Genomic DNA, 17,434 nt, shown 5'->3' on the forward strand with positions numbered 1-17,434 from the left:
CTGTGCTGGGAAGCCATGAAATATTCATTTGGTCATTGTCTGACTGAACTCTTTTAATTTTAATAAATGGTGCAAAAGTTTGCAATTCTTAGCTTGAGTGTGTTTCATTGGTTGAATTTTTGAAGTCCAATAATCTATCAGGGCTCCCTTTTGATCGTGTACTGTTGTCATTCATTTCTCAGGGGTATATAAGTTTCCATAACATATAAAACAGTTCCTTATGAATTCCTCTATTATGATCATCCAGGTCATTACTGAATTATTGTCACCAAGACGAAGCTCCAATTAACACGTCGTTTCATATGTCCTGATGTACTCATGTTTTATTTCTGTATGACAGGTTCCTCAAAGTTGGCCTGATGGGATGGAGTGCATGCACTTATACATTTAATAGCAACTGTAGAATTACTCTTCCAAATGATTGTAACTCCAGATGGACCTGAAGGCCCTTGAATAGGGTAGAGTTTCAAGAGACCAACAAATTGAGGAGCATTTTATATCTGGAGTGAAAAGCTGTTGCATGAATGACTAAATAAATATAGTCGTTTTGGGAAGACCACACTAGCTCTACATCCTGGACTCACACATGTTATTGTTCAAAACAAAAATCTTTGGTGTTTTTTAGATACTCATCACAAGGTTGGTGACCAGAAACTACAAGGAACTTCCCTGAGGTCTCACTTGATGGTGTCTGTATATCTTTCAGCCATAGACCACTCTTTGTTGAGACTTTTGTTAAATGTCCCTTTGTAGGCCCCCAATGCTATGATACTTTCTTTATAAACACAGGATGATTCATTTCTTTATTATGGGAAACTAAGTGATTAAGTACTTGTGCATGTTTCCATGGCCTTGAGTCATGTCAGTAACCATCACATGAGTGAAAAAATGAAATAATTTGTCACCCAGCAACATTTGAAACATTTAATTTTTGCCCCCAATTTTATGTTGGTATTTATACACAGGGAGGGGCCCTTTATTGAATCCATAACACATGAGCTTCTACTGCTCTTAGTGTCTGCCCCAGGGGTGATAACAGAGGGGTAAACACTGTTCCCACTGTCACTCAGTTGTGGGAAAAACAATCCTTTAATTACTGCTGCCTTTGCCGCAAATGAGAAGTAAAGATGCAAAGCTGATTGGATTTCTACGAAAGGAAATTTCATCATGAAATTGTTGAGACAAGTTTGGGTAATATTTGAATGTAGTACTCTTTTCAGTAGGGCATTGAACAGGCATTTGGAAGTCCTTTAATCAGATTCTGTCCCTTGGTGTCCTGAAATGTCCTCATAGCCCTTAGAGGGATCATATAAAGAAGGCCCATCAAGGGGGAAAAAACCTGCCAATGTCTAAATCCCAAGACAGACATAGAAGTTCATTTTGACTTTTGTTCTTTCTTTCATTTGTTTATCCCTTCATTATTAAACAAGTTTTGTTAGGGGTGACTTAATGGGACTGTCCCTGGGGAAACACAATCTGTCCTTGAGGAATTCCAAGTATATTGGAGGATCACTGATTTTGGGAGGTCAGAGAAGCCAGCCACACCATGCCTCTGTAACAACTATATAATTCTGTTAGGCTTTGATTTGTCAACCGTAATCCCTTCCCACATTCTGATGCCTGAATTGTCGCACTGGCCAGTACATTTTCTGTCACAGTTACATACTTCTAAGTCACCAATCCTGAAAGCTTTTTATCACTAAATTGGCCTAGTATGTCAGATTTTAAAAAAATGTCCTGCATGTGGTTAAAAATGATGTGCTTTCTTCCACGTGTCTGACACAATGTTCTCTGTACATGTTATAGACTAAGTCGCATTGGGAATATTTTCTTTCTCCTTACTGATTTAGTTACTTCTTCTACCAACTAAAGAGGCATGTCACAGTGTGCCACTGTGGTCGACACTCCTACGTTTCCCTGTGATTCGGTCAATAACTTCTGGACATATTTTCAGCTATATTATTGGATGCCTGCAGATTTAGAATTGTCATATCTTCTTGGAGAATTGAATGCTTTCTCATTATAATATAACTACATAAATTTCCTTTAGAGTCAGTGTTATTTTGGAGTGTCATTTTCCTTCTTCTTATGTTTAGCCTTTCCATACCCTTATGATTTAGATGTATCTACACTGAGGAGTGCTGTGGAGAGAGAATAAATCAGGGCAGCAGTGTTGTGGTTGGGGTCCCATTTTAAAGAGGTTGATTTGGGAGGATCTCATGGAGAAGATGCTCCTTGGGCAAAGGGACATAAGGGAGTTAGAGGTTTCTGAGAGTGTAGTCCGCATCCAGGGAAAAATCAAAGGCAGTAGCTGTGAGATGAGAACATGGCTGGTGGAGGTGAGAAAGAGCAAAGCAGCCACATGGCTGAATAGGAGTGAACCGGGGGTTATATTGTACCAAAGATGAGCCCAGAGAGCCCAGATAGTAATAGGGAAATAGATGTTCAATCTACATATTTTGAGTTTGGCTTCCACAGTGAATGGGATAGGGTGCTATGGAAGTATTTTGAGCAGGGGAAAGGAAGGAAGGAAAAAGAAATTTGGAGATTATGGCAATTATCCAATGAGAGAAGAAAGTAATTTGGATCAGAGGGTTAGCTTAGTAAACGTGACAATTTTTTTTAACACTCACCTGAGAATGTTTTATTGATTTTATTTTAAAAATATAGGATTTTAGTCATTTATTTTTAGACAGAGGGAAAGGGAGGGAGCAAGAGATGGAGAGAAATATCAATCGGTTGCCTCTCACACACCCCTAATGGGGACTGAACCAGCAGCTCTGGCATGTGCCCTGACTGGGAATCAAACTGGAACTTTTACATTGTGGAATGATGCCCAACCAAGTGAGCCACACCAGTCAGGGTTGTTTTATTGATTTTGGAGACAGAGGAAGGGAGTGGAGAAGGGGGATAAGAACATCAGTTGAAAAAGAGAGAGAAACATCCATTGGCTGCCTCCCATACATGTCCTGACTGGGGATAGAAATAGCAACCTTTTGGTGTGCGGGACAATGCCCCAAACAACTGAACAACCTGGCCATGGGTAGGAAAGGTGAGAATTTTTAACACTGTATTTTAAAAAATATATATTTATTGTTTATGCTATTACAGTTGCAGCATTTGCCCCCTTCACTCCATCCTGCCTACCGCCTCCCTATATTCACCCCTATAGTTCATGTCCATGGGTCATACTTATAGGTTGTTAGGCTTCCACATTTCCTACACTATTCTTAACCTCCCCCTGTCTATTTTTCACCTATCATTTATTCTCTGTACCTTTCCCCCCTCTCTCCCCCTCCCAGTCCCCTGTTGATAACCCTCCATGTGATCTCCATTTCTGTGGTTCTGTTTCTGTTCTAGTTGTTTGCTTAGTTTTCTTTTGTTTTGGTTTTAGGTGTTGTTGTTAATAACTGTGAGTTTGCTGTCATTTTTGGTGTTCATATTTTTTATCTTCTTTTTCTTAGATGAGTCCCTTTAACATTTCATATAATAATGGCTTGGTGATGATGAACTCCTTTAATTTGACCTTATCTGAGAAGCACTTTATCTGCCCTTCCATTCTAAATGATAGCTTTGCTGGATACAGTAATCTTGGATGTAGGTCCTTGCCTTTCATGACTTCAGATACTTCTTTCCAGCCCCTTCTTGCCTGTAAGGTCTCTTTGGAGGAATCAGCTGACAGTCTTATGGGAACTCCTTTGTAGACAACTGTGTCCTTTCCTCTTGCTGCTTCTAAGATTCTCTCCTTTGTTTAATCTTGGGTAATGTAATTATGATGTGCCTTGGTGTGTTCCTCCTTGGGTCCAGCTTCTTTGGGAATCTCTGAGCTTCCTGGACTTCCTGGAAGTCTATTTCCTTTGCCAGACTGGGGAAGTTCTCCTTCATTATTTGTTCAAATAAGTTTTCAATTTTTTGTTCTTCCTCTTCTCCTTCTGCTACCCCTATAATTCGTATGTTGGAACGTTTCAAGATGTCCTGGAGGTTCCTAAGCCTCTCCTCATTTTTCCGAATTCTTGTTTCTTCATTCTTTTCTGGTTGGATGTTTCTTTCTTCCTTCTGGTCCACACCATTGATTTGAGTTCCGGTTTCCTTCGCATCACTATTGGTTCCTTGTACATTTTCCTTTGTTTCTCTTAGCATAGGCTTCATTTTTTCATCTAGTTTTTGAACAAATTCAACCAATTCTGTGAGCGTCTTAATAACCAGTGTTTGAACTGTACATCCGATAGGTTGGCTATCTCTTCCTCGCTTAGTTGTATTTTTTCTGGAGCTTTGAAGTGTTCTGTCATTTGGGCCATTTTTTTTTTTTTTTTTTTTTTTTTTTTTTTTTGGTCTTTGCACGTCTGTTACTTAAAGGGGCGGAGCCTTAGGTGTTCCCGGGGCGGGGTAACGCAGGTTGCTGCGCTGTGACGCTGTATGTGGGGGAGGGGCCAAGAGGGAGTAATGGCGCCCGCTCAACTCTCCACCAGGTTTCAGTCTTTCACTCCACTACCCACAATCAAATTGAGCCCCTCTGGTGCTGGTTCCCGAGTGGGTGGGCTTGTGCACACCCTAGGCCCCTGTGGGTCTCTCCAACGACCTCTCCTGTGAGGCTGGGAGTCTCTCCTGCTGCCGCCCCAACCCCCACGGGCTCTTTCGATCAAAGGTCTGAGGCTTTATTTCCCGGAGCTGGAGCCCTGGGTTGCGAGGTCTGTTTCTTTCCCCCGCTGATCCTCCCATTTTATATATGTGGGAATGTGGGCTCTGGGGTCTACCTTGTGGGATCTGCCAGCCACCACCTTGTGGGGTCTGCAAGCTGCAGCCTGGCCTGCCCCTCAATCCGCCACCTGGCTAGGTCCACCAGCCCCCGCCTTTCCAGGAGTCCTCTCCGACCCCTGCTACCCATCTCTGCCCCTCCTGCTGGTCTGGATGAATGTTTCTTCTTTATCTCCTTGGTAGTCGGACTTCCATACAGTTCGATTTTCTGTCAGTTCGGGTTGTTTTTTGTTTTTAAATTGTTGTTGTCCTCCTTTTGGTTGTGCGAGGAGACTCAGTGTGTCTACCTATGCCTCCATCTTGGGCAGAAGCCAACACTGTATTTTGAAGAGGGAGCCACAGACAGGTCACAAGTTTGATATGCTTTGGGAGGAAAAATGGATTCAAGGATGACTACTTGGCTTATGGCCTGTGAAACTGGAAGCTTTATACTGCTGATACCTTGGATGAGGAATGCAGAAGGTGGAGCAGGATTTAGGAAAAGACCAGGAGTTCATTTTGGACACATTAATAAGTGCAAATGTGTTTGCTTAATTCAAAATGTTTTTATTAGTAGCCTATATTTCATTTCTGACTTCCTGTTAACGTGAGAGATACTTGCAGATTACATAAACATTTGTAAGACTTTAGCTTTCTTTTTCCACATGTGGTTGTTGTTTTGCAGTTTTATTGCAAAGTATGTTATGTATATGATTGCCAAGTATTTAACTTTATTAATATTTTATTTCTGACAAGTACATAATCAATTTTTATAAATATTCCACAAATATTTTGGGAAAAATATAGAGTTAGCAGCATAAAAAGTTATGTTTCTGTCTTGTATTTACTGTCATTATCATCTGGTAACTCAGAATTTATTATTAAAGTCTTACCATCTGTGTGTCTTTTTATCTATTTTGTGTGTCAATCATTGAGGAAGAAGTGTTAAACTTTCTACATTTTGATTTTTGTTTTATCAATTTAGTACTATTGGCTAGGAATTACGGTTTCATTATAATAATACTCCTTCCTTTTTAACCCATTACATGTATCTGAAGTTTTTCTATACGCTTTTTATTTAAGTCCGATACACACACAGGAAAGTGTAAAAATTTTGACTGTACACCCTGATGACTTCTCATACAGCACACATCACTGCATTGCCATCCCTGACCAATAAATACAACACAGCAGTATGATCCAAGCGCTCATGAGGTTTCATGGGGCCTGGATCATGGGCAGCATTTCCCACACCTGGTGCAGGTGACTAGTTCACACATGGGGTGTTATCTGACCATTGTGAGTGCTATGGGAAGGGTCATTGGATTAGAATCTGTGAATGGAAACCTCCTTTCCTCAGGATAATTAGTATGTTTTTCATGGACACAGATCACATAGAAAGAAGCCTTATTGCTGCCTGGCAGGGTTCATTTCCTTGGGAACACATCCTACTGTAGGCATGTGGCAATGATAAGTAGACAAAGGTAATCTGGCCACATCACCCAGTTCTGGAGAAAGCCAAGCCTGCAGACTCATTTATCTCTTCACTCTGTGGGAACTGAGCCAATGGCTTACTGATTGTTCAAGCCAGTTTGGACCTATCCCTGAGTCCTTGGCTCTCACATATATTCCATAACATTAATGATGTTATGTTTATTTATGGACAAAGTACCAGATTCAGAGGAGCTAAATGACTTCCTCTAATCACATGAACTTATCCAGATTGTTTGACTCCTAGTTTAAAATTTCTATCTATGAAAACAAGTGTAATGACTTTTTTTTCTCAAATATTTTCAATGACTATATTTTCACTAGAAATGATCAGAAGTTCATGTTGGGGGTGGGGTATCCAGGCTTTCTACAAAGGTTCCATAGACTGCCTTCACTTGATTCTGAACACAACCAAACTCTGAACCCACCTAATCAGATGCCCTATCTCTAGCTCCCCTGCCTTTTTCACACCCTCACCTCTCATTCCTCCACTCTCTTCTTTCCCCATTTACAGCCTTTATTCAGCCTCTGCTCTCACCTCCTGTTCAGTGATGTCAATGTGAAACTTAGTCTCTTGAGGGAAGAGGCATTGTTCCCTGTAGGGATGTGAGGGAGGGATGGCTCCAGGTTTGTGCTCTTGAGCTTTCTCCCTGGAGGGGCCAAGTTCAAGCCTCTTTAGTTATTATGTGAGAATATGGAAAAGTGTTTTTGATGTGATTTCATGTTCCCCATGGAGGGATTCTCCAGGGCATAGAACTCAATGTCATATAATGTTCTAGAATCAGTGCACTAAATCACTGAGTTGTATGTACAAGAAGGTGGCTTTGGCTAGAGGAAGAACTCCTGATACAGTAGTGGGAAACTAAAAGAGATGGAGTCAGTAGGTAAGAAAGTGCAGCTTCTGCTTGTGTGCCTGATGGTGGGTTTTCCATGTACAGTTCTTCTCCCTGATAGTTGGAGATGCAGTTGAAGGGATTTCTGTGTGATCAGCAATCCATTCAGCTGTGTGACACAGCTGAACCATTTGAATCAATAGACTCTTGGTTTTAATGGCTTATGTTTTACTCTTCTTTTTAAACAAGAGTTCAGGCAATAGTTAGAGTTTATGCAATAATTTTGCATGAACTAATCACCAAATTTTAGAGGTTTGCAACTGGAAGGGAACTTGGTAAATAAGTCTAATTGTTCTCTTTTTCAGTTGCAAGGATGAAATCTACAGAAGGGAGTGATCAGATGGCATAAGGGTCTTCTTCTAAGTTACAGAGAACATAGAGCATCTGCGGTCAGCTGCTCTTCACCACTCATGAATGTTCTGTTCCATAGCTTGCTCACAGTGAGTCCTAAAAGGTTTTCTTCATTATTTAAAGAAGTTTTCTGATTAAAAAAAATCTATACATCTATGAGTATAGGCCACTGAATATATATTATTCCTTTTTTTCCCATTAGAAATGGGTTTTAAATGTTTGATCCTGTGACTACATTTTACTAATTTTAGGTGATTTTTTGATATCCAAATGATAAATACTGTGGTTAACACAGCCATCTAATTTTTCTGGATGATCACGGTCAAGCAGAGAAATAAATCAGCCTGCCTTCTTCTGCCTGCTAATGTGGTAATGATCTACACTCAGACAACATTAAATGACTTCAGCTTACTTTGTCCTTACTGTGTTCTGGGTTTCTCACCTCCCAGGGTGTGTTTGCTGGTTTGGAAAACATCACACCAAGGACAGTAGGCCTCTATAGTAACAATAATGTGTCATCTGGTACCTCTACCTGTGCAGCTCATCCCTCCTTTTGACTTTCTGCTTCCAGATAATATGACTTCCACTGATGACACCTATGATTATGGTTGTTCACTGCCTCCCACCCCATTTAGAATTAATCTAACCCTCTTTGGAATGTCTAACACACTTGTTATTCCTTTGGCTTCTCAAAAGTTCCAAGTGCTGGTTTCACTTTTTTAAATACACTCTATTCCTTAAAGTTATCATGGATTTTCCTCATTTCTCCCCTTATCCATCAAATGTTGATCTAGCATTTATTATGGGTCAGGGACTGTTTTAGAAATTTTGAGTATAGCAAAGAACTAAAAGAAATCTTTGAATCCTGAAATTTATGTTCTAGTGAAAGAGTTAGATTTGACATATATTTTAAGTATATAAATATATTTAGTTACATATAAATATACTATTTAACTTATAGATGTAAATTAATTTATAGTTATATGTTAACTATGTAGTTAAAATGTCAGTTGGTGATAATGGAGAAATCAGAGCAAGATATTATGGGAGGTGTTAGAGGGTAGTGAGGGAAGGGTGGAATGCGAGTTTATGTAGCGGTTCCAGCTCTTGAGTTGTAGGATCAAATGTGTGCTTGAAATTACTGAGCCTAGGAAACATTAGTTGCCTAATCAGTGTGTCTTGAATAATTGATGATGAAACGAACTTCTTCATGAGAAGGCAAATTGGAGGAGAGAAAGGAGGAAGAGAAGGAGAGAGTGGAAACAATGAAATTGGTTTCAGAATGGCCAAAATTGGACTTTTCTTAAATCATCATGGTCACATGTATGAGCCAGAGAGAATTGCCTCTTAAAATTTCCCATGTAGTCCAATTTAATGTAATAGGCTATGACCAGTCTATGCATAAACTAATAACCCCAGAGTCAATTCATATTATTTACAGATCACTTAAGATAGGTATATCTGAAGAACAGCCCCCTTTGTGTGTTCCTGTGTCATTTGCATATTCAGCCAAGTCACATACATGTATTTTGGACATGATAAACATTTGCAATAAATATAAAACAACTTAGATGTGACTTTGAACTGTTATAACAATGTGGTGGGTATCTTTTCCCATTTGTCTATTTCTTAATATTTTTTTTTGCCTTCTTAAATTTCATAGTATTTAAAATTGAGAAAAATGAATGATACTGATTGAAATGGCATGAAGATGCAATGTAAGTTATAAAACATTTATTTTGTATTAAGGCTATGTTTAATTTTGAAACTACATAATGTAAAAGGTGCAAAACAATTTTGATATATTTTGTACTTCACAGCCAGTTCTGAGCCTGCATTCTTTACTTCCTCCTTTCTATTTGAAAGATTCATTAATGAGTAACTGGCCATTCTCCAAAGTTGCCACACTGAGTCCCTGTCCAGGAGAGTTCTTTTTTACATCATCTGCCAAGTATACCTGGGGTAAGTGTAGACACTGAGTCCGCTTTTGGACGGTGACTTCGTAACTCATATAGTATGTCCATAAATGAGAAACGTGCTCTACTACTGAAATGAAAAGGCAAAATCAAAGTTCTGTGGTTGAGTTCATCCTCCTGGGCTTTGCAAACTTTCCTGAACTGCAGGAGCAGCTCTTTGGAGTTTTCTTGGTTGTTTACCTGGTGACCCTGATAGGAAATGCCATGATCATAGTCATCATCTCCCTGGAACAGAGCCTCCACATTCCCATGTACCTATTCCTCCTGAACTTGTCTGTGGTGGATGTGATCTTCAATGCAGTCATTATGCCTGAAATGCTGGTGGTTCTCTCCACTGAAAAAACTACAATTACTCTCTCAGGCTGTTTTTCACAAATGTATTTCATTCTTCTTTTTGCTGTGACTGAATGCTTTCTCCTGGGGACAATGGCATATGACAGATTTGCTGCAATCTGTCATCCTCTGAGCTACCCAATGATTATGAACAAAAGTGTTTTCATGAAATTAGTAATGTTCTCATGGGTCTCAGGAATCACGATGGCTACTGTGCAGACACCATGGGTGTTTAGCTTTCCATTCTGTGGCCCCAGTGAAGTGAACAATCTCTTCTGTGAGACTCCCCCCATGTTAGAACTTGTATGTGCAGACACGTTTTTGTTTGAAATCTATGCATTCACTGGCACTGTTTTGATAGTCATGGTTCCTTTCTCATTGATACTCTTGTCTTACATTCGAATCCTCTCTGCCATCCTGAAGATGCCATCAACCACTGGGAGGCAGAAGGCCTTTTCCACCTGTGCTTCCCATCTTACATCTGTTGCCCTTTTCTATGGCACAGCCAGTATGACCTATTTACAACCCAAATCTGGCTACTCCCCAGAAACGAAGAAACTGATGTCTTTGGCTTACACGCTGCTTACGCCTCTGCTGAATCCACTGATCTACAGCTTGTGAAACAGTGAGATGAAAAGGGCTTTGATGAAATTATGGCAAAGAAAAGTAGACGTACACACTCTCTGACAGTGCTGGGAAGCTATGCAATATTCATTTGGTCATTGTCTGACTCAATTCTTTTAATTTTAATAAACGGTGGGAAAGTTTGCAATTCTTAGCTTGAGTGTGTTTCATTAGTTGAGTTTTTGAAGTCCAATAATCTATCAGGGCTCCCTTTTGATCGTGTACTGTTGTCATTCATTTCTCAGGGGTATATAAGTTTCTATAACATATAAAACAATTCCTTATGAATTCCTCTATTATGATCATCCAGGTCATTACTGAATTATTGTCACAAAGATGAAGCTCCAATAAACACGTCGTTTCATATGTCCTGATGTCCCGATGTTTTATTTCTGTATGACAGGTTCCTCAAATTTCCGATGTACTCCGTCCCATCAGTTCCTCCGGCCTGATGGGATGGAGTACACGTACTTCTACATTTTGATAGGTACTGTAGAATTACTCTTCCAAATGATTGTAACTCCAGATGGACCTGAAGGTCCGTGAATAGCGTAGACTTTCAAGAGACCAGCAAGTTGAGGAAATCTTTATTTCTGGAGTGAAAACCTGTTCCATGAATGACTAAATAAGTATAGTCATTTTGGGAGGACCACACTAGTTCTACATCCTAGACTCACACGTTATTGTTCAAAAAAAGAATCTTTGGTATTTTTCTAGATACTCATGACAAAGTTGGTGACCAGAAACTACAAGGAACTTCCCTGATGTCTCACTTGATGGTGTCTGTATATTTTTCAGCCATAGACCACTCTTTGTTGAGACTTTTGTTAAATGTCCCTTTGTAGGCCCCCCAATGCTCTGATACTTTGTTTATAAACATAGGATGATTCATTTATTAATTATGGAAAAATAAGTGATTAAGTACTTGTGTATGTTTTCCATGGCCTTGAGTCATGACAGTAACCATCACATGAAGAGAAAAATGAAATAATTTGTCACCCAGCAACATTTGAAACATTTAATTTTTGCCCCCAATTTTATGTTGGTATTTATACACAGGGAGGGGCCGTTTTATTGAATCTGTAACACATGAGCTTCTACTGCTCTTAGTGTGTGCCCCAGGGATGATAACAAAGGGGTAAAACACTATTCCCACTGTCACTCAGTTGTGGGAAAAACAATCTCTTAATTACTACTGTCTTTGCCAGAAACGAGAAGTAAAGATGCAAAGCTGATTGGATTTCTACAAAAGGAAATTTCATCATGAAATGGTTGAGACCAGTTTGGGTAATATTTGAATGTAGTACACTCTTTTCAGTAGGGCATTGAACAGGCATTTGGAAGTCCTTTAATCAGATTCTGTCCCTTGGTGTCCTGAAATGTCCTCATAGCCCTTAGAGGGATCAATTAAATAAGGCCCATCGAGGGGGAAAAAACCTGCCAAAGCCTAAATCCCAAGACAGACATAGAAGTTCATTTTGACTTTTGTTCTTTCTTTCATTTGTTTATCCCTTCATTGATTAGACAAGTTTTGTTAGGGGTGACTTAATGGCACTGTCCCTGGGGAAACAAGTGTCTGTCCTTGAGGAATTCCAAGTTCCTTGGAGGATCACTGATTTTGGCAGGTCACAGAAGCCAGCCACACCATGCCTCTGTCTGTAGCCCAGGTGAGGAACAGACGCTGAACTGGCAAGGTTGCTCACGTGACGATTTCAAAGTCACGATGCTTCTCCATTTAGTTATGAGGTTGACAAAACTCATAAGTAAATGTCGTGATTGTCCGCTAAAGAGCAGCCGTTCTGGCAACACCAGCTTTAGTTTCATGGCAGCTGATAGGACGGATACCTGACATCACGCCTTCATGGCTCTGAGGCTGACACAACTGCTTCCAACCACAAGCAACGTGGACAATAAAAAAGTGAACTTTTAAAATGTAAAACTTATACAACCAGAACTGACAGAAAATTGAACGGCAAGGAGGTCCGACACCAAAGAGATAAAAAAGAAACATTCATCCAGACCGGTAGGAGGGGCGGAGATGGGCACCAGGGTGGAGAGGACTAGCGTGGCCGTGGCAGGGACCAAGACTAGCAGAGTGTGGGACAAACAGGGCAGGCAGTCTGACCACTAGCAGACCCTGCGGCCCCACATTGGCGCACAGATAAACCGAGAGGTCCAGACTCAGAGTGGTGGAGAAGGGGGCAGGCAGAGCGGCAGGTAGTACCCCTCGGGCCCACATTCGCGCACAGATACGAACGGAGGGGAGTGAGGCAGACCGTGTAACCCAGGGCTCCAGCTCCGGGAAATAAAACCTCAGACCTTTGATCGAAAGAGCCCGTGGGGGTTGGGGCGGCAGCAGGAGAGACTCCCAGCCTCACAGGAGAGGTCGTTGGAGAGACCCACAGGGGCCTAGTGTGTGCACAAGCCCACCCACTCGGGAACCAGCACCAGAGGGGCCCAATTTGATTGTGGGTAGTGGAGTGAAAGACTGAAACCGGGTGGAGAGTTGAGCGGGCGCCATTACTCCCTCTCGGCCCCTCCCCCACATACAGCGTCACAGCGCAGCAACCTGCGTTACCCCGCCCCGGGAACACCTAAGGCTCCGCCCCTTTAAGTAACAGACGTGCAAAGACAAAAAAAAAAAAAAAAAAAAATGGCCCAAATGACAGAACACTTCAAAGCTCCAGAAAAAATACAACTAAGCGAGGAAGAGATAGCCAACCTATCGGATGTACAGTTCAAACACTGGTTATTAAGACGCTCACAGAATTGGTTGAATTTGTTCAAAAACTAGATGAAAAAATGAAGCCTATGCTAAGAGAAACAAAGGAAAATGTACAAGGAACCAACAGTGATGCGAAGGAAACCGGAACTCAAATCAATGGTGTGGACCAGAAGGAAGAAAGAAACATCCAACCAGAAAAGAATGAAGAAACAGGAATTCGGAAAAATGAGGAGAGGCTTAGGAACCTCCAGGACATCTTGAAACGTTCCAACATACGAATTATAGGGGTAGCAGAAGGAGAAGAGGAAGAACAAAAAATTGAAAACTTATTTGAACAAATAATGAAGGAGAACTTCCCCAGTCTGGCAAAGGAAATAGACTTCCAGGAAGTCCAGGAAGCTCAGAGAGTCCCAAAGAAGCTGGACCCAAGGAGGAACACACCAAGGCACATCATAATTACATTACCCAAGATTAAACAAAGGAGAGAATCTTAGAAGCAGCAAGAGGAAAGGACACAGTTGTCTACAAAGGAGTTCCCATAAGACTGTCAGCTGATTCCTCCAAAGAGACCTTACAGGCAAGAAGGGGCTGGAAAGAAGTATCTGAAGTCATGAAAGGCAAGGACCTACATCCAAGATTACTGTATCCAGCAAAGCTATCATTTAGAATGGAAGGGCAGATAAAGTGCTTCTCAGATAAGGTCAAATTAAAGGAGTTCATCATCACCAAGCCATTATTATATGAAATGTTAAAGGGACTCATCTAAGAAAAAGAAGATAAAAAATATGAACACCAAAAATGACAGCAAACTCACAGTTATTAACAACAACACCTAAAACCAAAACAAAAGAAAACTAAGCAAACAACTAGAACAGAAACAGAACCACAGAAATGGAGATCACATGGAGGGTTATCAACAGGGGACTGGGAGGGGGAGAGAGGGGGGAAAGGTACAGAGAATAAATGATAGGTGAAAAATAGACAGGGGGAGGTTAAGAATAGTATAGGAAATGTAGAAGCCAAAGAACTTATAAGTATGACCCATGGACATGAACTATAGGGGGGGAATGTGGGAGGGAGGGGGTGGGCAGGATTGAGTTGAGTGAAGGGGCGGAAATGGGACAACTGTAATAGCATCATCAATAAATATATATATATATAAAAAGAATAGTATAGGAAATGGAGTAGTCAAAGAACTTATATGCATGACCCCTGAACATGAACTAAGGGGCAGGGCAGTGCCAGAGGTAATGGGGGTTATCAGGTGGAGGGCAGCAAAGGGGGAAAAATTGGGACAACTGTAATAGCATAATCAATAAAATATATTTTAAAAATAAAACAAATGTAAAACTTATGATGTCTCCCCTGGCTTAAATCATGTCAAAACATGCCCTTCTCCCCATGATATGTTTTTCACTGTATTTCAGCTGATTAATTGCTTGTCTTTCCTTAGACCTCCTCAAAGTGTCTTTCCTTAAGGCAGCCATTCTTGACGCCCCCATCCCCATCTTCTTCTGCCAAATTATTCTCCCTCTGAACTCTCTTATCCTTTCTTCACAGCCCTCTATTAAACTGCACATCTTGTAGCAGTTGCCTGCTTGATATTTGACAGGTCCAGGCTGCTTGGTGACACAGTTCCTTTTTTCCTTATCAGGCCCAGTGTGTCCCTGGGTGGGTTTTGTTGTGACTTAACCCTGTACATAGTCCTGGTGTCCAGGAGTGGAGGTGAAGGTTCTCAATGTGGTAGCTTTCCTATAGTTTTCTTGCTCTTAACGGGACACACTGGCCAGTTCTGCACTTTCAGAAGGTTCAGAGATTCTTGGGAGTGAAAATCACTGGAGACACCCATCCAGACTTCCCATCATATGTGTCAAATCTTTAGATTTTCCCAACTCTGGTTTCAACCTGGCATAATAGAACTTCCTCGATTAAGCACTGAACTACCTTTGACCCTCATTCATGGAACTCGAACTTCAGCTTTTTCTGCCTGGTCATTGCAAGACTTGAGGGTGCTTGTGAACCACTGAAATATTTTTGGCTCTCGCACTTCATGTTCAGTGGTTCACTGATTGCACTCAGCGCTGTGGTGAACTCTCTGCAGGGATCAGTGCAACAGTATAATGGCTATATATTTCCATTATGCTTTGACTTATCAACCTGCATCCTTTCCCACCTTTCTGGCCACTGATCAAGGCCTGAATTGTTGCACTGGCTGGTACACTTTCTGCCACAGTTACATAATTCTCAGTCGCCATTCCTGAAAGTTTTTATCGCTAAATTGGTGGCCTAAGATGCCATCAGATTTTTAATAATGTCCTGCATGTGATTAAAAGTGATGTGCTTTCTACCATGTTTATGACCCAATGTTCTCGATATGTGTTATAGACCAAGTTGCATTGGGAGTATGTTCTTTCTCCTTACTGATTTAGTTACTTCTTCTACCAATTAAAGAGGCAAGTCACAGTATGCCACTGTGGTCGACACTCCTATGTTTCTGTGTGATTCGGTCAATAACTTCTGGACATATTTTCAGCTATATTATTGGACGCCTGCAGGTTTAGAATTGTCATATCTTCCTGGAGAATTGAACATTTTCTCATTGTAATATAATTACATAAATTTCCTTTTTTGTTAGTATTATTTTGGAGTATCTTTTTCCTTCTTCTTATGTTGAGCTGTTCCATACCCTTATGATTTAGATGTATCTACACTGAGGAGTGCTGTGGAGGAAGCGTAAATCAGGGCAGCAGTGTTGTGGTTGGGGTCCCATTTTAAAGAGGTTGATTTGGGAGGATCTCATGGAGAATATGCTCCTTGGACAAAGGGACATAAGGGAGTTAGAGTTTTCTGAGAGTGCAGTCCATGTTTAGGGAAAAAACAAAGGCAGTAGCTGTGAGAGGAGAACATGGCTGGTGGAGGTGAGAAAGAGCAAAGCAGCCGCATGGCTGAAAAGGAGTGAACCAGGGGATGTATTGTACCACAGATGAGCCCAGAGAGTCCAGAGAGTTTCGGGGAAATGGATGTTCAATCTACATATTTTGAGTTTGGCTTCCACAGTGAATGGGATAGGGTGCTATGGAAGTATTTTGAGCAGGGGAAAGGAAGAAGGAAAGAGAAATTTGGAGATTATGGCAATTATGCAATGAGAGAAGAATGTAATTTGGATCAGAATGTTAGCTTTATAAAAGGTGGCAATTTTTTTAACCCTCAACTGAGAATGTTTTGTTGCTTTTTCTTTTTTAAAAAATAAGATTTTAGTTATTTATTTTTAGGCAGAGGGAAAGGGAGGGAGAAGGAGAGGGAGGGCAACATCAATTGGTTGCCTCTAGCACACTCCCTTAATGGGGACCAAACCAGCATCTGTGGCATGTGCCCTGACTGAGAATGAAACCGGAAACCTTTCACATTGTGAATGATGCCCTACCAAGTGAGTCACACCAGTCAGGGCCGTTTTATTGATTTTGGAAGCAGAGGATAGGAGTGGGGGAGGTTGGGAGAAAGAGAGAGGAACATTAATTGGCTGCCTCCCATACACGCATGCCCTGACTGGGGATGGAATCAGCAACCTTTTGGTGTGCGGGACAATGTCCCAAACAACTGAGCAACCTGGCCATGCATAGGAAAGGTGAGAATTTTTAACACTGTCTTCAGTATAGCCCAGGACAGTATTAAAAATTCTTACTGGTTGTCTCTTGTGACTTTAACAGTGACACCCACTCCTCCACCTTCGATGATGGAGCTGGCACTGCCCTCAGTGACCACTTTGTCAAGCTCATTTCCTGGTATGACAATGAATTCGGCTACAGCAACAGGGTGGTGGACCGTGTGGTCCACATGGCCTTCAGGGAGTAAGAGCCCCATGGGCCACCAGCCCCAGTGACAGGAAGAGAGACCCTCAGCTGCTGGGGAGTCCTTACCCCAAACCGATCCCCCAACACACTGAGAATCTCCTAACCTCCAGTTTCCATCCTAGACCCCCTGAAGAGGGGAGGGGCTTAGGGGGCCCAGCCTTGTCATGCACCATCAATAAAGTTCACTGCACCCAGCCAAAAAAAAAAAAAAAAAAAAAAAGAATTTTTAACACTGTATTTCGAAGAGGGAGCCACAGACAGGTTACAGGTTTGATATGCTTTGGGAGGAAAAATGGTTTGAAGGATGACACCTTAGCTTTAGGCCTGTGAAACCAAAGCTTTAAGCTGCTGTTACCAGAGATGAGGAACACAGCAGGTCAAGCAGGTTTTAGGAAAAGACCAGGAGTTCATTTTGGACACATTATAAGTGTAAATATGTTACTTAATTTAAAGTGT

General features: G+C 41.3%; 1 protein-coding gene across 1 annotated transcript; it reads left to right on the plus strand.

Moving 5' to 3' along the window:
- Positions 1–9,498: 9,498 nt before the first annotated feature.
- LOC128781084 (olfactory receptor 10A3-like) lies at positions 9,499–10,399 on the plus strand. The gene has a single exon (XM_053925468.1). It carries the CDS (start codon positions 9,521–9,523, stop codon positions 10,397–10,399), a length of 879 nt encoding a protein of 292 aa, XP_053781443.1. The 5' UTR covers positions 9,499–9,520.
- The last annotated feature ends 7,035 nt before the right edge of the window (positions 10,400–17,434 follow it).

Source organism: Desmodus rotundus, chromosome 5 (assembly GCF_022682495.2).
Source record: "Desmodus rotundus isolate HL8 chromosome 5, HLdesRot8A.1, whole genome shotgun sequence".
Classification (NCBI taxonomy): Eukaryota; Metazoa; Chordata; class Mammalia; order Chiroptera; family Phyllostomidae; genus Desmodus; species Desmodus rotundus.

What these genes read in the sequence shown, in the direction of transcription:
- LOC128781084 (XM_053925468.1), top strand. Translation starts at nt 9,521, where the DNA reads ATGAAAAGGCAAAATCAAAGTTCTGTGGTTGAGTTCATCCTCCTGGGC.